This window comes from Pangasianodon hypophthalmus, chromosome 19 (genome assembly GCF_027358585.1).
Source record: "Pangasianodon hypophthalmus isolate fPanHyp1 chromosome 19, fPanHyp1.pri, whole genome shotgun sequence".
In the NCBI taxonomy this organism is placed as follows: Eukaryota; Metazoa; Chordata; class Actinopteri; order Siluriformes; family Pangasiidae; genus Pangasianodon; species Pangasianodon hypophthalmus.
The window spans coordinates 12,493,392-12,516,235 of NC_069728.1; the positions used below are offsets into that span (position 1 = coordinate 12,493,392).

Here is a 22,844-nt window from a genome sequence, read left to right on the forward strand (position 1 = left end):
ACAAGCAAATATTTTGTACAAACACACGTTATAAATATGAGTGACACGGTTTAAACTTATTCTTATTTTTTTAATAATAAAGCCGGTTTCTTCGTCTCTCTGTGCTCAGTTATCATTTGCTACTTTTGTTGCTTCTGAGTTTAGGTTCTTCTATAATTTGGGGCGCCAAGTCTAATAATTTAACACAGAATCATGAGCGAACTCGTAGGTTTAATGCTATTAAAGAGTATTTCAGCACAGTGCAGGTTTGTAGTATTCACTCCACTGAAAGCGCGTCACTGAGCTCGCGAGCGCTGCTGCGGAAAGCGTCGGTTGAAATTCAAAAAATAACGAGTTCCTTCTTACTAACGCTCTAGAGAGCGACCTTATTACCGTAAGTAATTTCAGTTCATGTAATAATGTTTGCACTAAAGTAAAAAAAGAAAGCTGAAATACTACCCGAATGCTCGAATTAAACGAATTATGAAAACCTATACAATTCTTAAATATTTGCTAGAGTAGGTCAGCTGTCAGGTGAGTAGCTGTGGTATTAGCCAGCATTAGCTAACATGGTTAACTTGAGCGTTAGCTAAAGCTTTCATTTAATTCTGACTAACCTCATATTTACCCAATTTCAGTAACCTAAGTGGTGTAAATATTAACTAGATTTTATTAATAGGTGATTCTTTTCAAGGATAGCAAATTTGAAAAGAAAAAAAAAAGTGTGTGTTTGTGGAAACCCCACATCCTGACAGACTGAGCAGATAAAAATCCTGACAGGAAATGACTTATTTATTTGTGTATCACTGGCTACGTTTACATGCACATCAAATTCCGTTTAATGTCTATATTCAGCTTGCAGCCATATTCCGAATACGATGTTTATAAGCGTGCAGGCATATTATCGGAATATTCCTGTATATATGGTTGTTATAAGAATATCTATTCCTATCTATTTGCTATTCCTAAATATCAAGTTTCCTTTGTCAATTCCTTGCTGCCGCAAAAACGTTGGATGAAACGAATAATAAACGCTTGCTAAGCATGGCATATGCATATAATATAGTAATTAAAAACACACACTCACAATGAGTCTGGTCAATAATCTCCACTCACATTCCTTCAAAGTTGGACCCACTATTAGAAGTATGACTAGTATAGACTATTAGAAGTATGTCAGTAACCACAGTAGTTAAAAAAAAAGACAGACACATAATAGAAAGCCACAGTTTCTACTTTCTGGGAAAAAAATAATTTTGTAATGCTAGTAAGCAGTTAATAGCAGGATGGTTGTCATTTCTCGATTCTAATTTGTATCATCAAATGGAGGCATCAGTTCAGTCAGTGTTAAAGAATTATTGCACTTTTTCTGCAGATGAGTAGCTCGATAGAGCCCACTGTGGACCTCACGAGATGCTCTACTAGTAGCGTGCCGTCCCTTCAGGAATCCCTGACAGAGAAAATGGTGAGATCAAATTAGAAGACTTGGGTGATGTGACAAAACACCATGATACTAGAAAACACTTATATGACACACAGTACTGTGCAAAGGTCTTAGGCACCCCATTTTTTTTTTAGTACAAACATTGTTATAGGTTTTTATTTCATGACTTCATTATCGAGTCAGTATAAAAACATTTTAGATTTCCATTAGTTCTCTAGCACAAAATTAAATGTTACAGACAAATGTTTGTATGTCATAATGAAGGCTGCTGGGTTTTGCTGCAATAATAAGAAGCAAGTGAGACAGACAAAGTCTCCAGAAGAACTGTGTCTGAGCAAATTGCAGAACCAGTAATACTTTCCAGCTCATTTCCTTATAAAACTGCACAAACTGTACAAATTGAGACGATAATTTTATATTTAAAGCAAAGGGTCATCACACCAAATACTGACTTTGTTTAATTTATTACTGTTTACTGCTCTTTATAGCATTTTTCTTAAAGTTTTTTTTTTAATGTAGAAACATTTAATTTCATTAATTTTGAAGACATCTTTGCTCTACAGTATTTCTTTGCATGTGCCTAGGACTTTTGCACAGTACTGTATGTATAATATATAGGTTTGCTAATAAACTGCCAGCAAAACAGTAATGCTGCAGTTAAAAAAAAAACTCGAAAAGCTGTTTTTTATTTAATGTCATCAAAACTAAATCTTTTAGCACTGAATATACTATGTTGTATTTTACAAATAACTTTTTCAAAGATTCAAAATAGTATAAAACTAACAAAATCAGCTGCTTCCAATCAGAGGTTGTAACTGTTATTAAAAAATAAATAAATGTTATAAAAGGCAATAGCAATATCAGTGATGTGCAATATATACAGATATCATGATAAATTACAACAGCCCTAGTTCAAAACACAGTAATTAGCACTGATTATTACACTTTCTACCACTACATTGAAAAAAAAATGATACAAGTAAAAATATCTTATTCTACTGGCAAATAATTCTTATTATTTTGAATGTCTCTAGAATGTTTCTAGAAAAAAAAATCCAAATTATCTGCAAATAGAATGAAATGTTTAAGCTTGAAATTAGAAAATATGTGCAGAAATAGGCTTAATAGTCTTATTTGTTATATAATAATCTCATAATGAGAAATATTATATAACCTGTACTTTGTTCAAGATATCTTCACTTGCTATCATTTTATGTAGATTATCATACTCCCCCTTCTTTAGGCAAAATTCAAAGAAGCAAGGGAGAGCCGACAAAGTCTTCTGAAGGCTGCTCACCGGTACATTATTGAAGTGTTGGCTGCTGTCCTGTGTCTGGACGATGCAGTGGTTGAAGAGTTTGTTCTTGATGCACCATCTGTAAGTTTTAGGGCAGATTTACACTGTATATATATATCCATTTCCTACAATAAGTCTGGTCAGAGGCACATCCTATGCTTACTATTTCTGCCTTAAATCCCCTGTCTTAACCTAATAATTAGCTTAGCTATAACTTCTGTGGTCTGTTACACAATAAGTTCAATCTGTTTGTGTAACGGCGGGTTGCAGGGTTTGTAGCTGGGGATCTGAGGCAAGCACTCAACCCAGTGAGCCACCCACAGAGAGACAGGGCTGGACCCGAGTGAGCTGAGCCAAAGGCCCAAGAATAAACTAAGAGCTCAGGCCCACTAAAAGTCTAGGCTGAGACTGGAGAATAACATCTTTAAAACTTTTATATAATATATATGTGTGTGTGTGTATGTGTGTTTCTCTCTCTCTCAATATATATATATATATAGAGAGAGAGAGAGAGAGAGAGAGAGAGAGAGAGAGAGTTTAGGGAGCTCAATAGTTAGCTAGAGAGGCCAGAGGAATTACCAAGATGTACCCAGGGTTACCAGCGTTTACCAGCTGAGCCTTGCACACCAGTACTTAGCAAGATTGGCTCAAACTGAGCACTGACTGAGTGTTGAACTCACCTTAAATAGACCCAGGCACAGGTGGCGCTGATTGCCTCTGATTATAATAAAGAAAGTGCTCTCTGGCTCCTTCTAGTGGCAGAAGCTGTCCTAGCAATGTTTCTGCTTACTCTGTGCCTACCCTAGTGATGGCACAAGGCTGAGCTGGCTGTCCCCTTACAGTTTGTATATTCAGAATGTACAAAATGTACAGATTTTAGCCAACAAACATATCTTGGTTGATTGACTACATTTGGGGAACATTTTTGGTCCAACTAGCCCTTTAAATGTATCAACTAACCAGGACAATTTGTTCTTTCAATAGTTAGCCCCGTTTGATGATTTCTTTGTCAAGGGAGGGGAAAGAACAATTGCATTTGTGTACCAAGAATCTGAAGTACCAGGAATAGGTAAGAGGTTTCTCTAGACTTCTCTAGGATGGTGAATATTGTTTGGTTCTATTAAAACATTTGACAGAGTTTGTTCTCATACAAGAAAGCACTATTTCAGAGTTGTTTATGTGCAGCTATATTTCTTTTTAGCAACTTCTTTTATATTATAATGTAATGATTCAGAAAAGGATAATAACAGATTTGTATGCATTTTTCTATGAAATATTTATAATAATCTGGGCTGGTTAGCACAGTTCATTAAACAACGTGTATGTTTAAAGTAAGTTTAAAATATGTATTTAAAGCCTACATGATTTGAAACCTTTTTTCTTTAACTGCTATTCTTTAAAATGTCCTGAATTGTTTAATAGACAGTTAAGGAAGTAAACCCATGATCATGTTAATCCTTAAAGTACACAAGTGCTTGCAGATGTAACAAATACACCAACTACACAGTACAGTAACAGTATTCCAGATCAACTGGTGTAACCAAATGGTTATCAGTAACTTCATTATTAGTAGTTATTGGCTAAAACAGTACATTTTATTGATCAATTAGGAGTTTAATTTAACTTTATATATTATATAAATTGTCTCAAATATATAAATTGTTTCAAAAATCCTTTCATGTATTAGAATGTGGTCGCACTTTTCCTGGCACTGAAGAGGGAGCCAAAATAATGCGCCTGTTTCTGGCAAACTTAAAAGAGACAACTCTTTTTGGGCTTTGTCTGTTTTTTATGAGAAACAACGTGAATGTTGCCATCAACTCAGAGACCATCCATCAGGTGAGGCTGAAATTCTGCATCTGCATATTCTTTTACATCTTTATCTGTCCACCATTTCTGTAGTAATCTGAGCTCATTTCAGAAGTAACCAGTACATTGTTATTTTAGGAGATCAGCTTTTCCATGCTCGATGCTTCAGAGGGTGTACTGATGGGACAACGAGATTTGTTATCAAAGGTGTATTTACCTGCAATATGTGCAACAGAAGACTGGGGCATCCTGACCAACACTGAAGATGAAGAGAAAATCAAGCAGAATTTTAAAAATGCCATACTCAACTACATTAACTTCCTAGATGGTAAGGGTTTAACTACTTTTTTCCCCTCAAGTTTTTGTATTTATTTCTTGTAACAGAAAGAAATAGAGACAAGAACAAGAAAAAAAAAACAATACAAAAGTATACAAAAGAGCTCAATTATACAAAGGAGGACAAAAATAATAAATAATACATAAGTATAAAAAAAATTTAAAAAGAAAGTGGAAAAAAATCACGTCACGAGTTAAATATCACATTAAAAAACAATTTAAAAAAGGTAAGTTACAAAAACAAAGTACTGAAATAGATACAGAAATCTAGATAAACTTCATTTTAACTGTGTTAATTCTGCTACTAATCTCTTCACTGCTATTCGCTGCTAATCTCCTCTTTGTTTAATTAAATTATTATTTTTATTATTATTATAATTTTTTATAAATTGGTATTAGAAATATCGGATTCTGTGTGTTAATATTTTGAAATATTACTATATGTTTGACATGCCATCTAGTGAATGACATTTTTAAATCTTCCGGATGTACATAAGAAACATCTCAGCTTCGGCAAACACCAGGTATAAACCAGGTACCTCTGCTTCACATCAGGCCATGTCACACCAACCCAGCGTGGATTATTTTCCTATAACAGCACAACACTTCCCACTAGACTGATAAGTCACTGCAAAGAATATGTCTTTGGTTTTTAATAAAACGTGTAGTTGCATGTTGCTACCTAAATCATGCTAGCAGAGTGCCCCCTACAGCATAACAGACACTGATTTTGTTGCCCAACTGTATGAACATCCTCAGCAGAGATAATGAAGAAGTACTCATGAGAGGGAATAACGTTTTGTAGGCATAGTCCGTGATTAATAATAATAAAAAAATAATCAGCATATTTCTGCATAGTTTCAGATAATCAACAGATTGCAAACAGATGACTACAGATATTCAAACATATTAATAGCATGTATTGTAAAATGCCTCTTCTTTTGTTACGCATGCCGTTAGCTAGCAGATTTATGAGTGTAAGCCTATGTTACCTCACTAAACTGTAACATATGTACTGTTCTGCTTTGTAATCAACCACTAAGTATTGATCAATTAATAATGAATCAGTTGATCGACCTCAGTGAAAACAGGGTTTGAGTTAGTGAGTCAGAGAAAGGCACTCTACAATAATTTATTTAACAATATGTAGGTATGATTTTAAGAGTAAAAATCACTTGAGATGTGTTTAATGTACATTCATGAATTTAAAACAAATAGTAAAAAAAAGTTATAATAAGATAAGGTAACCATCAGTGACACTGGTTTTAAACATAAATTAAAAATGTCCATCCAAACATATAACACATCCACCCAAAAACACATCGGATTACATCTTAACCCAGTTTTAAGCAGCCATGTGTTCTGATTTATTCTGCAGAAGCTCAGATGATGATGGAAAGTGTTCAGCTGTCAGAGGCCTCAGGTATTGACTTCTCCAGACTTATGACTGCTGATGACATGAAAGCAGCAGGTGAAGATGTGAGCATGATGCGCAAATGCGAGAAAGTTCTGATGATGTGGTGCAAAGAGATTGATCAGGTGCAGACTTTCATGTGAAAACTTACTGTTCTCATGACATTAACAGTCAGTATTTGAAATAGAATAGCTGTAGCATAACAATAATGCTATAGCACTACATACGCCAGTCGTCTACATAACACGTATTTCATTTTGTATTTCTTTCTTTTTTTTTTTTTAACTGATTGTTTGTGTTTGGTCATTTTTCCACTTTATTCCCTGTTTAAGTAATATGATTTATGCACATGGTTTTTTGTATTTTTTGTGTGTCTATATGTCTGTCTCTATATATATATATTTATCTATCCATTTATCAGTCAGTCAGTCTGTCTATCTAGTATCTATAGGTTGATGAACTAACTGAACATGTCTCTATCAGTCGGCTGTGCCAGTTGATAAGCCAGTCTGTCTGTCTGTCTGTCTGTCTGTCTGTGTGCATATCTAACTGTCTATAGGCAAAGCAATCGATCAGTAGACACATATATAGACAAGTTGAATGACAGCTAGATTTACAGACTGATATTATCTTCTAGTGTTTACACATGAAATTGTTAATTGTATTAAAAATAAAAGTCTGAGAACGGTTGTATTTCAGGTGCTCACAGACAGTGATCAAATAAGAAAAGAGGATGAGGCATCAGGGATTTTAACAGAACTGAAACACTGGAAGAAGATATCTGCTAAGTTGCGTTCCATCACTGAAGAAATTAAAGGAACCGAGTTTAAAACCGTGTTGAATTCCCTCCTTGTAAACCAATCAAAGAAATTGAAGGTAAGTAAACACCAAGTGCTTTATAATTATTACTTTTTTTCTCATTTGATAATGTTTGTGTTCTTGTTGTGCAGATTTGGCGGGATTTGGATACCAGATTAACAGACTACTTAAACGAGGCAAAGGACACTGTAAAACTTCTGTCCATGCTAGAGAAAAACTGTCAGCCTCTTTACAGCTTTGATCCAGTAAGTGTTGATCCACTTATCTTTCCCTAAAATAAATAACTCTTATATTCTTATTATTCTTCAATTACTTTTTTATTTCTTGTGCATATCTTTGTATTTCAAACGTAGGTCACTATGGCCAAGAGTATCCAGTTAATCACAGACTCCATCTTCATGATGCAGTATGTCTCGAGATATTGCAGCACCTCTCAACATATTACTTTACTGTTCATCAAAGTAAATTCATTACTTTAGTTTCCATAGTTTGAGTTTTACCAGTTTAGTTTAATTTTATAATGGAAATAATCCTATTTTTGGACAGGTTACAAATCTGATGCTAACAGGCTGCAGTGCATACATCACTGATAATGGTAGCTCTCAAATTTGGGATCAGGACACGGAAACCATAATAAAAAAGATACAGGTAATACTAAATAGTGGTTTAAGTTGGTAAGTCCATGGTAAGAAGATGTAGAAGTACCAGTGAAGCAGTGTCTCAGGGTCTCAATAATAATTAAACAATTTTAACTCAATGATCCTAAGATATTTTTGATTACAGACTAGACACAATAGGTGTGACAAGGTAGTTGTGAAAAAGCACAAACCATAATCTAAAGTTATAAGCCTTAGGGACTTTACATGAGTTATCATGTAAGTGCCAGTATTTAATGAGAATACAACAGTGAATTTACATAATTTGGAATCTTCATTAATAATAGTAATAATAATAATAGTTAAAAAACTTATAATAGTTTTAAAATGTTTTCACACCTATTTGAAAACATGTTTAACAAATTAATTCTTATAATCATTGATGTGGTGAATTTTTTTGTGGAGATGTGGAGACATTTTATTTAACATTTATGGAAGGAGTCGCAGTTGTAAGCACTCTCAGTCGTGGTTACGCTTTCCATTTTCTCACTAAAATGACAAGCTGACCTGTGTGTGTGTGTGAGAGAGAGAGAGAGGGTGATGAGGGTTTATTGCAGCTATAATGTAGGCGATAAACAGAAACAAACTTGTCTCTTAGACCTTATTAATATTAAATCTAGCTATAAACCATTAAAATGTGCGATGTGTCGTTCAATAATGAATATTAAACATTTTAATTGTTGGCACATCGCTGTGGAATTAAGCGGAATAACTCTCCAGACCATGCAGATATAGAAAAATAATGCAATTCATTCAACCACTTGAAGATAGCTTCATTGTGGAAGTATGAAATTGTATAATTAATAGGTAAAATGGCTAGGAAATTATTTAAGAGAGAACAATTAAAATACTGTTTTTCTGTTTTGCAAACATTGTTTCAGTCAGATTAAAGACTGCCTGGTTTACGAGCCATGTGGAGTGATAATGTACAGACAGACAGATAGATAGATGGGTAGATAGATGGGGAAATGGAGAATGTCCCACAGTTTAACTTATTGATTCTGTGCTTTTGTAAAAAGGGGTGTATGTACCTATTTCGAGAGTACCAGTCCTGCTTCCGCAAGACAAAGGAACTGATCCTTGAGCAGAAGCCTGCAGGAAAACCAATTGAGGTGTCAGAGAAACCCATTTTGGGCAAATTTGAGAGATTCTGCAAGAGGCTAAAGAAGGTAAATAGTCATTTCTAATTTGATCTAAATTTGCCTTGGTCCAGCTGGACTATAATGACATATTTGTTTTCCAGATATCTCAGATGATGACAGCCGTGAAAACATTCTCCTTGCTAAGCCACTCGAAGATCGAGGGAATAGACTTTCTAGCTGCAAAGTTTCAGAACATCTACATCAACATGAAAACAAAACAGGACAACATGCTGGATCATGGAAATAAAGAGTTTGAAGTTGAATTTGCCGAGTTCACATCACAGATAAATAACCTGGTGGTAATTTGTGCTTTAAGGACCAGTGACTCAGATCGAAGATTACTCTGAAAGTGAATGCTTAATAACAGTGTAGTATTTTATTAATACAATGTGCAACACATTGAATTTTTTTCCAGCTTCAACTGGAGGATTTCATGAGCTCAAGTATTTCCAAGATACAGTCATGTCATCATGCCCTGAACCTTTTACAAAGGTACTTTGTGATATACAAGAATTGTGCTGATGCTGATCATGTTAAAGGAGCAGTTCAGCCACAAATTAATTGTAATGTCCCTCTCAAACCAGGTAGTTGATCAGCTAGGTCATGGTGTCCATTAATTGTGTCCTTTTGCACTATAGCTGTAGGCTAAAATAGCTAACAAGTAGTAGAGTGTTATAGCCTCCAGGTTAGCAATGTGTAAACTCTGCCTAAATCATGACCTAATGTGCCTCAGTATCTCCGAATGCTCGCTTATGTGCTGTGTCATAAACACATGTTAACTGTGCATACTTAACTACATAGCCCAGAGAGCGTCACAGTTAGTTTAGCCATGATGTTTAGAGAGTAAGGTTGTTTGAGCTGAGATTAAGAATTTGGAGTAGGACTTGAACACAGACACATGAACCCCAACTATCTTTTCAACACACAAGGGAACGTTTGGAAGGCGAAACATAACTAAAGACTAAAACTAAATAAATGACCCATGTCTGGTGCTAACTAGCTGCTGCTGTAGAGTGACACATGCAGTTTATTTACCTGGTGCAGGACTAATGCGTTGTAAGAACATTTGTTCAGATGCAGATTGGATAAGTACATCAAAAGATTTTTCTACTGTTTTTATGGAAATAGTGAACTGAAAATAAGAACAGCTACAAAAATTTTTTAAGATCTTCATATAAAATTCACTGAAATACCAAGTTTAATTTCATGGAGACTTTAATGACTGGTGTTTATATCTGTTTTACAGGTTTCAGAAACTGAACATGCCCTGGCTGCAGGCGGAAATCTCCAAGAATTATAGCCTTATTCTGAACCGCTTCGTCTCAGAGCTTGAACATGTAAAAGAGGTATCTACATGTGTTTAAGAGAGATTTGATGCTCATAGACCCAGTTCAGAAGCAGAAGTGTGGCTTAAATACTGTCTTTTTTTGTTGTTAATGTCTGTAGCACTACCAGTCCAACAGAGAAGACCCTCCTCTCGGCAGAAACATACCTCCAGTGGCTGGCGGGATTCTCTGGGTCAGGAATCTGTTCAATAAAATACAGGAGCCCATCAGGAACTTCGAGGTGACCACTGAGATCAAGTGTACAAACATATTCACCTTGAGATGACTGATATTTAAAATGAAGTGGGACATGTTTGTTGCTATGACGGAATCAACTAAAAGTGGAATTATTGAGTGCAGCAAATATCCAGTTAATAACTTTTAAAGTAAATCTAGCTAAATTCTACCTTGAAATATGGTCTTGGTCTTATGCCAAGTGTGTACCCTAAATTACAGAGCAACATTAACCTTGTTAGATAGGGCCACAGTCTTAGCAGCTGCAGCATAATAATAATATACAGAAAATTAAAGAAATAAATAAACTTTAACATTGAGTATTTTGAGTAATTTTTGAGTTTGTACGTCGGAGATCACATTCCTCTTATACCACAGTGTTTTGCCAACAGTAACAATTTGTTATGTTTTAATGAACAACACGTCACACTTTTAATGTTATGCAAAACACGCAAGACTCGAGTCTTCAGTTGCGTGACCAGCTGTGGGTTTTTAATCTCATTCACTTCAAGAGAGGAAAAAAAAGAGATCCTGGTGAGGAAACGACTGTATTTAGTTACTGTAACGTAATATAAATGTCAAATAAACGTCTTCTAACTGAAAACTTCACCATATCAATGATTATACGCTGTTCTTTGTTAAAGAAAGAAAGAATGTTACTAGGAGTGATATTACAAACAGTGCATTAATATAAACATGTTTATTTTATAGTTACAGTTAACTTTTCTCAGAGCTGAGCTGTTATACAAAAATTGATCAATAACTTCTGATTCGAGAACTCAGCTGTGTTGTGGTATAAAACATTGCACAGTCAACATACTTTCTCTGTTAAAAGTAAAATGATTTGACTCTCATTCTAGTGCACGCCACATGTAGTATGCTGTTTAAAATTCCACCACTCAGTGTAAAACACCTTCCCTGCTGGGACAAAATGTTGTTTCCAGTTAACTGCAATTTGTCTTTTTTTCTTACAACATGTATTGAATCCATACGATGGACAGAAATACTCTGACATCTTGTCCACCCCTGAGGGAAAGGAAGTTGTACAGATGTACAACAAAACTGCTGCTCTGTTTGTGGAGTTTGAGATACTTCACCACAAGGCTTGGATGAAGGAGGTCTCAGAACTGAAGGATAGTAAGTGTCTTTACTGTCCCTCTTATGCGTACATGTTCAAGTATTAAGAATAATGTACACAAATGTTAATAACTAAATTTCTTTGTAAAGCCCTGCAGGTGGCCCATCCTAAGATGCAAGAACTGTTTGTAAACTTTGAAGCTAAAATACACAAGATCATCAGAGAAACCAAACTGATGCAGAAAATGGGAATGGAGGTTTCTGAGCAGGCTCTGTATTTCACCTCAAAAGCAACACACTTAAAAGCCACATAATTCCATTTATTGTCGATTGTAAGGCTACAACTGAGAAAATCCCTGAGTTTTATAGTCTGATGATGCCAAAAATGTATTAGATTAGATTAGATTAGATTATACCACAGCACTGCTGTGTTCTCAAATCTGATTGTCAGATGATCTGTCTGTTGATTAATTTTCCATAACAGCATGGCTCATTCACAGAGACTTGTATGTCAGATGCTTCATCTACGGCTAATAAAAAGGAACAGATCCGGAATTTACAAAGCAGTATTAATGATTAAAGTTTCATTTGCGACTAACAAACAGTTGTCCATTTTCAATTCATAAAAAATTTAAACATTACTAAAAATTATTGTGTTTTGTGTACTCATGCCATACATCATTTGAAAGGTCCTGATAAGTAGATTATGTTCAGCCCAACACTTACGGCCCTGGAGCTAGCACTTAGAGTTAAAACCCAACTCGTTCTCCCCTCAGCTCTAATATTTCTGTTAGATTTTGGCTTATAGTTTCAAAAATCATAAATGTAATGTGGAAAACTGCATATACTGCACACTATAAGGCCAAAATGCAGACACCTGACCATCCCATTCCAAAACCCTGGCCCCCCAAATATGGATTTGGCCCCCTTTGGTGGAGGAGGTTTGGTCACTCTTCTAGCTAAAACGGCAGTGCACTCTGGGCAATTACTGTGTATTGCTGCACCATGTACGTTTTTTTTTTTCCAGCCTCAACCTAATTTTTAGATTAAAATATGCCATTTAGACATCAAAAAAGATTTACTTTGGACCAAGTTTGGAAGAAATTCATCACAACATTGCCCAAGAACAGCCCGATATTTAATCAGACACGGAAAGGAGCACAGATTCCTATGAAGAAAATGCTTTTCTTAAGGGAGTGCAGATCGTTGCTGGTAAATAATGCCCCCCAAAAAGGTAATATTTTCTGGTTTATAAAGACACCTAGTTTATAAAGCACATTATGAAGTAAATAACTTTACAAGACCAACAAAACACAAAAAATATAACTGAAAAGCATCTTCTGCATAGGAATCTGAGCTCCTTTCTATGTCTGATTTGAAATTGGGCTGTTCTTGGTCGCTGTCAAGCTGAATTTCTAGGAATTTCTACAGATTTCTCTTTCTTCTTTTTTATGTTGATGAGCATGGTAGACATATGTGATACTGATTTTTTTCTTGCTTTTTTTTTTTTTTTTTTTTTTAAATCATAGACAGGAAAATCAGCATTTCCACCATGTCAGGTTTAAGGAGAGTAGGGGAGGGTACAATGAGGGTTGTTTCTTGCTATAAATGGTACAAGCAGTTGCTTAGGGCCCCTGAGCCACCAAGGACCCCATAATTTTTTAAATAGATGAGCAAATAAGCACAACTTTATCATTTGGCAAAAAGGATTATGTATCAGGTAGTCACTGGGGGCCTCATTGCGGTGACTAAATTAGTTAACTAACATCAAAAGAGATCACATAGAAGCAGTGCTCCAGAAGCATTCATATCTATCTGGGGCAGAAAAACACAAAATAAAAAAAGCAGAAGAAGAAAAAAATGGACCCAAAGCACTGGTAAGAGTTTAATACTAATTAACTGGATTTAGGCAGTTTGTCTGCTTTCTTGTATCCTTTACTTGATTTAATTGAAATGGAACAATTTATTGGCTAACTATAGCTGACTACAGTAAGAAATGTTAAGTTACAAACATTAAGTTGCTAGTTTGGTACTATCAGCATGACAGCAGCAGTCTGTTGCCTTTAAAGATAATCACCACTCAAATCACCCACAGTTCTCTTCAGAACTATAGCAACTTAGACGATTCCTGATTTCAATCCTTCTACCATGCTAAGCAGCCTAATGGCCAATGTAAGAAATGTTTTCTAGAGACTCTAAAACCTGTGTTCCTATATTCTGGAGTGTCTAATATCTGTGTTCCTGATTTGTGGAGTCAAAAACCTGTGTTGTGCCTCAGAAAGATGGATGAAATTTTGCAGTATGTGACATTTGAAGAAAAAACTGCTGACATCAAGGCAATCATCCTTTTAAGCTTTATTGAGTTGTCAACAGTTGGGTGTATACTGTCAAACACATTACAGAACATTAGTTTTCACTTTCAATAGTAAACATAATCAAATAAAATGGCTGCACCGAGATGGTACTGTCGTTGTTGTCTCATTATCTAATGAAGACGATATAACAGGATTACCTGCCTTCAAATGTGTACCTTTCCAAATGAGCCATACAGATTTGTTGCTTCTGCATCTTTTTAAACTTTTCACTTTTATTCTGTAGCTCCACTAAAAATGTCTGTCTGTGGAAGCTAAAGCCTGGAAATGGCTGTTTTTCAAATCCCTCAGTGAAGAATACAAGAAGATGATGATGCCTTTCATTAATGAGCTTCTCAAAAACACTCAAGGTCCATTACTGACCTGAATGAGGTGCATGGATGGTACAGACTATAGAGTCTCTACGCAATATCCATGACTCATAAGTAGAAAATAACATGTCTGTTGGACACACTGAAGTGTGAAAAGTGCTTTCAACATTACATGTGAACTGATATTTTATTTCTTTTTTTATTTACAGTCTTATTTTGAATTGGCTAAATTTTAAATTAATTTCTAAACTTTTTTAAATAATGAAAATAAAAAACATAAACAGCTACATATATATTTTTAAAAAAATCAAAAATATTAACAACTATTCAGACCTGAGTATTTGCAGCTTTGTCACGTTTGGTATGCTAGTGCAGGGGTTTCCGACCACACGCTTCAGACTGGTACCAGGCCGTGGGTTGTGTGTTGTGGGAGAGCAAAAGACTGGCATTTAACATAATAAAACTCTGTTGACTAAAACTGTTATGAGAAACAAGCTTTCTGGACAAGTTTAACTGAAGCACTTTACAGTTAAATTCTTTCACATCAAAATAACTTGCACTGTAAATATAATAAAGTATAAATGTAATCAACCATAACAAAAGAAAAAACAGTCAAGTCTCTTTACATCTAAACATTTCCAGATCCAAAAATAAATTTTCAAATCCAATTCCAGTCTCCATTTGTTACAGTATCAGATCAACCTTTTTATTTTTTATTTTATTTATTTATTTTGCTGGTATCAGCCTATTATCGACAATGCCAGCTCTTATTTATGTTCTTAATTTTCACATAATTGTGTTCTCTTCAGTAGGATATTACTTGATATTGAACATTCAAATGTATCATGTCCCATAGTTTTTATTTTTACCTTTTAAAGAAGAATAACAACAACGAGGGGAAAATCCTGATTTAGGTTGTTACAACTGATGCATGAAAGGGTTAAAACATTTGAAATAATTTTTTTTTTTTTATCCTAATAAACCGGTTACTATTATTAAACAGTCACTGACCAGGTTTTGTCAGGTTAGGTTTTGTATATACAAACCTAACTTAGTTAGACTTAACTTTGGCACAAGAAAGCTTAGTATAGGGTATCAGCTAATACTCAAAACCTAATTTACTATGTTACTCATGGCCTTGTCTGTAAAGTGTGTGTGTGTGTGTGTGTGTGTGTGTGTGTGTGTGTGTATATAAAGTGTATGTGTGTGGTGTTTGGCGTAAAATACATTACATCTTTCTACAGGGTGATCCAAACTTCAGCCGTGTTCATTCTGAAGTTTGGCAGTAGTGTGTTATGTATTCACTCTGCTGTTTAATGGTCTGTAACCCATCTCTCCCTCCAGCTGTTCTGCAGTGAGTGTGCCCAGGATGGGCTGACAGTTGGGGTTAAACACCGAATAGGCGCTCAGCTCACCAGGCCTTCTCGCCCCTGGACTCCGCAGACCTTCATAAAGCCAGTAAAACAGAGACAGGAGAAAGAAGGGCAGCCCAAAGTCCAGCTCAGAGAAGAGACCCAGCAACACAAGCCACAGTAACACCTTCAGCATGGTCAGATTGGTGAAAGCCAAACGCTGCACGCCGAGCCAGCGGCCAACAGCGCTGTCCAGCAACCAGTCTCTGTTTTCCTGCGGAAAGAATTCACTCATTACAGTAACCTGATGATGAAACACTAAAACTAATGGAACCCAGAGTCTCAAATCACACACTTAAAAGTGTTTAGTGAGTAGCAATCAGGAGGACCTGCAATAGTGGCAGACTGGGTTCAGTGATACCTGGTGTTAGCTCACTTACTAAACCAACAGTGTTCTCTGTGTTATGTGTGTATTCATTTTAATGTGCAGTTCATTAACAGCTGAAGTTCTGTACAAGCCCACCTTTGGCAGCTTGTCCTGAGGGGCAGGAGGACAGAGTCCAACTATATATAACAGCCATTCATCAAATGTTATCTGCATAAATTCCTCACTCCTAGCCACATTTATTTTAAATTCCACTGAATATACCAATCACCTCTTTCCAGTGACCAACGATTTAAAAAAAAAAAAAGTTCTTTTTGACAGAGATAAGCCGATATTAGATTGATTTGCTCACGTGTCTAGATGTTGTGTGAACGCAGAAGTAAGCGATCTGAGGTCAGTTATGGTCTTTAAAACATATGCTCCTTTTTTGCCAAGTATTTGCGAATTTTTCCGACCTGCTGTAGTAAATGATTCTAGTAATGAGATGTGTGCACACCCTAAACCATGTTATTGAGATGATGTATTTGTAAGGGAAAAGGGGAAACGCTTGCCTCTTGTCCATTGCTGTGGGACTCAGTGGACGTGCTCGAGTCAGTCGGAGCTTTGGGAGTCTCACAGCAGCAACTTTCAGCTTGATTTTCGCTTTTCGTTGGTTGCTTCTCGGCTTTCCTTCGAGCTCTGAACTCTGCTAACTTCTGTTCCATGTTCAAACATTTAAAAACAATTTGCAAACTAGTTAGAAAACTGCGTTTTTCTACCAAAAATTACCTACGTCCACAAATTCACTTGCTATAGTAAATAGTTCTGTTTTATATGTTGCACACGGACGTTTACGATGGTTACACCGATCAGTGCAACACCCGGAAGTGTCGTGTGTTTTTGTTTACTTGTTAGGTGCAGAGAATATCTTATTATCCCACCCATATTGCGCCAAACCGCCCCTGTACTTGGATTGGCTAATAACATCCCGCGTTCTGTTGTGGGACTGTGTAAGTACAGGGGTGTAATAATACTAATACTCTGTAATACTACAAAAAAGAAAGAAAATGACTATGCGATTATTATTATTATTATTATTATTATTATTATTATTACGTGATAGTTATTATTATTATTAATAGTAGTAACTTCAACTCAGTAATACAAATAAAGAATTAATAGGCCTGCTTGATTACCATCACTACCACTGCCTTTTTATTCATGTGACAAATACTGTAGGAGGGCAATAAAAATCTTGTACACAACAGCTCACAACATAAAAATGTTCAGAGCAAGCAGCTGTTAGTTTCTCAGGCTGGTGTCTTTAAAAAAAGTGTCCTCTATGATGAAAAGAGCTGTGTTTATGAACTTTGTTAGTTAGACCACACATTCCAGCTCACCCACCACTGTGGACTGTCCCTTTAAGTCATAGGTTAGTAAATAGTGCCCCTTTCCTTAATTAATTATTTGGTACGTTTTATGATTCTTACCACCAGAGGGCACATGAACACAATAGGCTACAGATCCACTGCAACTCTGATCACGATAGTGTTAGACATTATAAGTTACTATGTATAAATAAAATTATAATCTCTTTTGAGAGTAGGGTCTATACTGAAGTGTTGTTGAAACCTATAGAAGCAGTTCTTCTGAGCAATCTGATCAATAAAAAAACTCTAGAATATATAATAATAATCTCTAGAAAGCCTCATGATCTATATAAAGTCCTATGAATTATAGAAAGCCCTATTATCTATAGAAAGTCTTACGATCTGTATCAGTCTTTATGTCTGATTATAGAATGTTCTATGGTCTATAGAAAGTCCTTATGAAATGTATAAAGTCTTATGATCTATGGTCTTTGATATGTAGAATGTTCTATGATCAGTAGAAAGTCTTATGATTTATAGATGGTGTTATGAGCTATAGAAAGCCCTTATGATCTACGGTGTCTACAACATATCATCCAGGGTTTATTGCTGCCTCATGCCCAGTGTTCTTTAGATAGACTCTTGATCCATCACAACTCTTTTGTCATAGCCAACATTGCTTTCTTCTGAGTATAAGCAGCCAAATGCACTTACAAATTGTAAATGCGACACCACACAGCATATCAGTGACCCCGCCTAAAGTGGAATAGCCTCAGCTTGCCTTGAGTTGCGGTTGGTCAGCTAACAGCTCTCGTGAGCTAGAGTGGGTAGAGATGATTAAATTCAGCACCTGGGGTACCTTCACATCTAGGTGAAAACGTAATGTAGACAATAGGACAGATGAGCAAGGGCATCAGTAAGACAAGGGAAAAAGGTGAAACAGAGAGGACAGTAACCTGAAAAGTAACCTAATTAAAACATAGGATTTAGCATTTAAAATTAACAATAACAAAATAACGAATGAAAAACTGAAAGCAAGACTCCCTGTTGCCCTGGATGCTGCTATTTTCTGTTGTTAAACCAAAGCTTTTCTCATGATGAGGAGGCTGTAGGATAATGATAAAGCAGGCAAATGGCCAAATGGCTATGGTCAGCAGGACAATGTAGACAAGACAGAAGACAAGTGATCAAAACCTTGGAATCAAAATCATGGAAACAACAAGAGAGAGAGATGTGGTATTTATACACAGCATTAAATGAAAGGGAGTGAGGAACAGGTGTGCAAAAACAGTAGGAGACTGAATGTGAGCATGGCAAAGTCTGGACTGGAGTTTTTAATGGTTTGTAGAGCTCCTGGAGGGCTGGTGCATCCTGGAGTGACACTTTTTAAACAATCGAGGACTAAATCCAACTCCAGCTGAACCGTGCAATCTGGATGTGCATCACGATCAATGTTATTAAACTCAGAGTTAGACCTGGATTGGCCTGCCACACTGTTTTTCTATTTTGTTGTCAGGTCTTTAAGCTGTTGTGACAGCTTTTCTGCATCCACTTTGCTGCCCTTGTGTTGAGCTTTAGGACTTTTCACTGACTCATCACTGCAGTGGAGATGAGCTGAGAACCCATAGAATATTAAGTGGATTTTTTTTACCCTGATTCATTCCTGTGTAGAGAGAAAAAACAGAATGAGATGGTAAGAGAGACAAGAATAGCAAAACAGAAAATATGATAATCAACGAAGGCATCCATCAACTGCTAGGGTCCTCTCACCCTGTCCACTCTGGTCAAGACTCTGAAGGAATTTGATGTGATGCAGTTAAGACCACAAGACTGCATTCCACCCATTAAATCAGAAAAATCCCACTTCTGCCTAAAATTTCACAAAAAAAATGGGCAGACAGAGAGTTGCTGTATTATTGAAGAGCCACTTTCAGGTCCAAGACCACGTGCTACTGTGTGTAGACCTCATCGCACAAATAGGAACTGAAACCTAACTGCAGAGACCTGCAGGACAACAATTATTATGTATTAGATACTTCATCTGAACCTTTCAACATTCAGTATTCGTGAAGTCTTACCAATTTCTGTCTTCATGTAACTTCTAAGTCTTATGCTCTGTGATCACTATTCCCATGCTTTGTTCCTTGGATTTGCCCTTTGTCTGGTTTATTCTCCTTTGCTCTCTTTTTGGACACTGTTTTGTATTTTGTGATAAACATCCTGCACATGGATTCTCACACAACTCCCAAGTCCTCTCCATTACATTAGTAGGACATACACTGATCATTGCTGTTTGAAAAGCAAACTGGTAGATCTATAAAATAAATGATAGATTATCAACACTTAATTGAACTGGTAGAAATAGAGCCAGATCCAAAAAAGCTCATATTAACATAATTAAATGCAAAATATGCTTTCCAATCAACAACGGAGCTCTGAACTAAGTGTTATAATCTAAATGCTGTTTTTTAAACTGATATTGCTGCAAAGGAGACATTACAGAGACAAAGCAGACACATTAGAGGCACATTATTCCACACCACCATCCTTATTATTACTAGTAGTAGTTGTAGTAGTCGTAGTAGTTGTTGTAGATTTGTACATTTTTTACACAATAATATTGCAAACCATGAAAAATCAAGTGATATTTGTTTTTTTTTAATGATTTATTTAATGTAATATTGGCACATGTCTGGTAACTAACTTTTGAATAAATGAATGAACTTTTGAATAAATGAAGTCACTATCAGAGATATGAGTGAAAAATAAATTATTAATAAATACTGTATGTACATACAAACTGTATGTAAAATAACAAAATAGTTTTTAACCAGTGAGCTGTGCATTCTGTGTTGCTCTTCTGGTTAAAAAAATAATCAGAAAATAAGATAAAATCCAAACAGCCACAAGAACACGAGCCATTTTGGCATGCGTTCTATATGTTTTAAAGAGAGAACAAACAAATTTCTTCCCATTTCTCCCCAAAACTATTTTTGAGAGTTGAATCTGTCAAAAAAATGCAAAAGTTCCTGCTCTCTCTCTCTCTCTCTCTCTATGTGTGTGTCTGTGGTGCAGTTATTGCTAAAGAACAAACCTCTACACTGCTGGGCTATGTCTCAAATCACACACTACACACTATATTTTTACACTTTGTACCTGTTTATCCAATGTGTGGATTTTTGTAGAAAACTAATGCTTCAGATTGAAAAAACTGAATGTCATATTTTGCAGTAAACATAAATGAAAGATCTCTGTCTGCTTTCTCACATTACTGACTCACAAAAACAGCCTCCACAGCAACAATCATACATAGATGCCCTGCATTGTTCTCCTGGGGGATGTAGCAGAGCGTCAGCCATTTCGAACATTTCATCCCGCAGCTGCCTCTGATGGCTTTGCCTCCTTAATTCAATTCAGTTCAATTTTTATTTATATAGTTCTTTTTACAATGGACAACCATAAATCTATAAAGCCTCTTCCTGTATGTAGAATGAGCCATGACTGCCTTCATTTCTCTGTGGTCCTCTCGCATCATCTGGTGTTAATAGTGCACTATTCCAGTGTGAACACCCTACTCACCCTACTCACACTAAAAGTACGCAAAGTGTGTGATTTGAGAAACAGCTCCAAGAGCAGTTAAAACATTTCTGTCAAACTGGTAGACATGTCTTTAAACCCATATAAGAACTCAAAGACACTCTTCAAACATTTCTTAGTATACACTTGGCCATCAGACTTAGTTTTATGATTGCACTCAGAAACCCTGTCAGGTTAGCTCATATTAACTAGCTGAAATCTGTGAAAATATATTTGCATATATGGATACCAATTAATTCCTTTTGACTACTTGAACAGTTCCATATGTGGAACTCGGAGCTGCACATATGAACTTAAAGAACTTCAAGAACTTCACTTCCCAGTAATTTAATTTTAATTTTAACATGTTATTTTAACATTTAATTTGAACCTCTTTGTTTTTCAATCCATCAATAAAGAGTGTTTATGGTATTATCTATACTGTGCATGAGTTCACTGTCATATCATTGGGTGATAAAACAATATAACCCATAGATTAAGTGTATCAGACACCGATAGAACACTGGAGAAAAATAACACGGTTTATTTGTGAGAAAATGAGAAATAAAATCAGTTCATGGCCAAAAGGACTAAAGTGAAAAGTGTATCTTCTAAAGTATAAAACAAGGAAAAACAAGGGAAGGGTCATACATGGAATTTTGAAAAGGCTTAGCAATGTAGAACGAGCAAACAAGACTTAGTGCTGAGTGAAACAGAGTGGTGTATACACTGATCAGCCATAACGTTAGAACCAGTGACAGGTGAAGTGAATGACATTGTTAATAATAATAACCTTATCTCGTTAAATGGCACCTATCAAGGGGTGGGATATATTAGGCAGCAAGTGACCAGTCAGTTCTTAAAGTTGATGTGTTGGAAGCAGGAAAAATGGGCAAGCATAAGGATCTGAGTGACTTTGAAAAGGGCCAAATTGTGATGGCTAGATGACTGCATCAGAGCATCTCCGAAATGTCTTGTGGGGTGTTCCTGCTTTGTGTGGTTAGTACTTACCAAAAGTTGTCCAAGGAAGGACAGCCAGTGAACCGGTGACAGGGTCATGGGCGACCAAGGCTCATTGATGCACATGGAGAACAAAGGCTAGCCCATTTGGTCTGATCACACAGATGAGCTACCGTAGCACCAATTGCTGAAAAAGTTCATGCCGGCTATGATAGGTGTCAGAACACGCAGTGCATTGCAGCTTGCTGCATATTGGGCTACATAGCCGCAGACTGGTCACAGTACCGATGCTGACCCCTGTCCACCACCGAAAGCATCTACAATGGGCATGTGAGCATCAGAACTGGACTATGGAGCAATGGAAGATGGTGGCCTGGTCTGATGAATCACATATTCTTTTACACCATGTGGATGGCCGTGTGCGTGTGTGTCACTTACCTGGGAAAGTGATGGCACCAGGATGCACTATGGGAAGAAGGCAAGCCAGCGGAGGCAGTGTGATGCTCTGGGCAATGTTCTGCTGGGAAATATTGGGTCCTGGAATTCATGTGGATGTTACTTTGACACATACCTCCTATCTAAACATTGCTGCAGACCAAGTACACCCCTTCATGGCAACAGTATTCCCTAATGGCAGTGGCCTCTTTAAGCAGGATATTGCGCCCTGCCACACTGCAAAACTTGTTCAGGAATGGTTTGAGGAACATGACAGAGTTCAAGGTGTTGACTTGGCTTCCAAATTCCCCAGATTCCCTGAACAATAATCTGTTGGATGTGCTGGACAAACAAGTCAGATCTATGGAGGCCCCACCTCGCAAGTTACAGGACTTAAAGCATCTGCTGCTAACGTCTTGGTGCCAGATACCACAGCACACCTTCAGAGGTCTTGTGGAGACAATGCCTCGACGGGTTAGAGCTGTTTTGGCAGCACAAGGGAGACCTACACAATATTAGACAGCTGGTTTTAATGTTATGGCTGATCGGAGTAGATACTAGTGTGAATGACC

The 22,844-nt window shown here is 36.5% G+C and overlaps 2 protein-coding genes and 1 long non-coding RNA gene across 4 annotated transcripts; 1 reads left to right on the top strand and 2 right to left on the bottom strand.

Moving 5' to 3' along the window:
- The first annotated feature begins 261 nt into the window (after nucleotides 1–261).
- Nucleotides 262–12,602, top strand: LOC113532427 (dynein axonemal heavy chain 8). The gene is made up of 18 exons (XM_026923852.3): nucleotides 262–373; nucleotides 1,355–1,444; nucleotides 2,667–2,801; nucleotides 3,705–3,789; nucleotides 4,408–4,559; nucleotides 4,668–4,857; nucleotides 6,244–6,404; nucleotides 6,979–7,155; nucleotides 7,230–7,343; nucleotides 7,452–7,559; nucleotides 7,645–7,746; nucleotides 8,774–8,923; nucleotides 8,998–9,195; nucleotides 9,312–9,388; nucleotides 10,143–10,242; nucleotides 10,343–10,462; nucleotides 11,457–11,592; nucleotides 11,683–12,602. The coding sequence occupies exons 2-18, from the start codon at nucleotides 1,355–1,357 to the stop codon at nucleotides 11,844–11,846; spliced, it is 2,259 nt and encodes a 752-aa protein (XP_026779653.3). The 5' UTR covers nucleotides 262–373; the 3' UTR covers nucleotides 11,847–12,602.
- Nucleotides 358–3,391, bottom strand: LOC128321784 (uncharacterized). Its single transcript, XR_008305298.1, has 3 exons — nucleotides 3,300–3,391; nucleotides 2,721–2,799; nucleotides 358–1,429 (listed from the first exon to the last, which is right to left on the bottom strand). It is a non-coding gene; the product is annotated as an uncharacterized LOC128321784 (long non-coding RNA).
- saysd1 (SAYSVFN motif domain containing 1) lies at nucleotides 10,143–16,818 on the bottom strand. 2 transcript variants are annotated; one of them, XR_003403339.3, is made up of 3 exons: nucleotides 16,504–16,818; nucleotides 15,448–15,841; nucleotides 10,143–10,423 (listed from the first exon to the last, which is right to left on the bottom strand). XR_003403339.3 is itself a non-coding variant. In XM_026923854.3 (2 exons), the coding sequence occupies exons 1-2, from the start codon at nucleotides 16,654–16,656 to the stop codon at nucleotides 15,509–15,511; spliced, it is 486 nt and encodes a 161-aa protein (XP_026779655.3). In that variant the 5' UTR covers nucleotides 16,657–16,818; the 3' UTR covers nucleotides 13,873–15,508. The 2 variants fall into 2 exon arrangements, 1 of the variants encoding a protein (XP_026779655.3); XM_026923854.3 differs by lacking the exon at nucleotides 10,143–10,423 and having other exon boundaries at nucleotides 13,873–15,841.
- Between the last annotated feature and the right edge of the window lie 6,026 nt (nucleotides 16,819–22,844).

Bases quoted from the DNA above. Each gene is read 5' to 3' on its own strand.
- LOC113532427 (XM_026923852.3), top strand. From the start codon at position 1,355: ATGAGTAGCTCGATAGAGCCCACTGTGGACCTCACGAGATGCTCTACT. The intron at 6,405-6,978 runs GTGCAGACTTTC...GTTGTATTTCAG, and splicing joins GGTGCAAAGAGATTGATCAG to GTGCTCACAGACAGTGATCA. The intron at 7,560-7,644 runs GTAAATTCATTA...ATTTTTGGACAG, and splicing joins TTACTTTACTGTTCATCAAA to GTTACAAATCTGATGCTAAC.
- saysd1 (XM_026923854.3), bottom strand. From the start codon at position 16,656: ATGGAACAGAAGTTAGCAGAGTTCAGAGCTCGAAGGAAAGCCGAGAAG. The intron at 15,842-16,503 runs GCAAGCGTTTCC...TTCTTTCCGCAG, and splicing joins CCCACAGCAATGGACAAGAG to GAAAACAGAGACTGGTTGCT.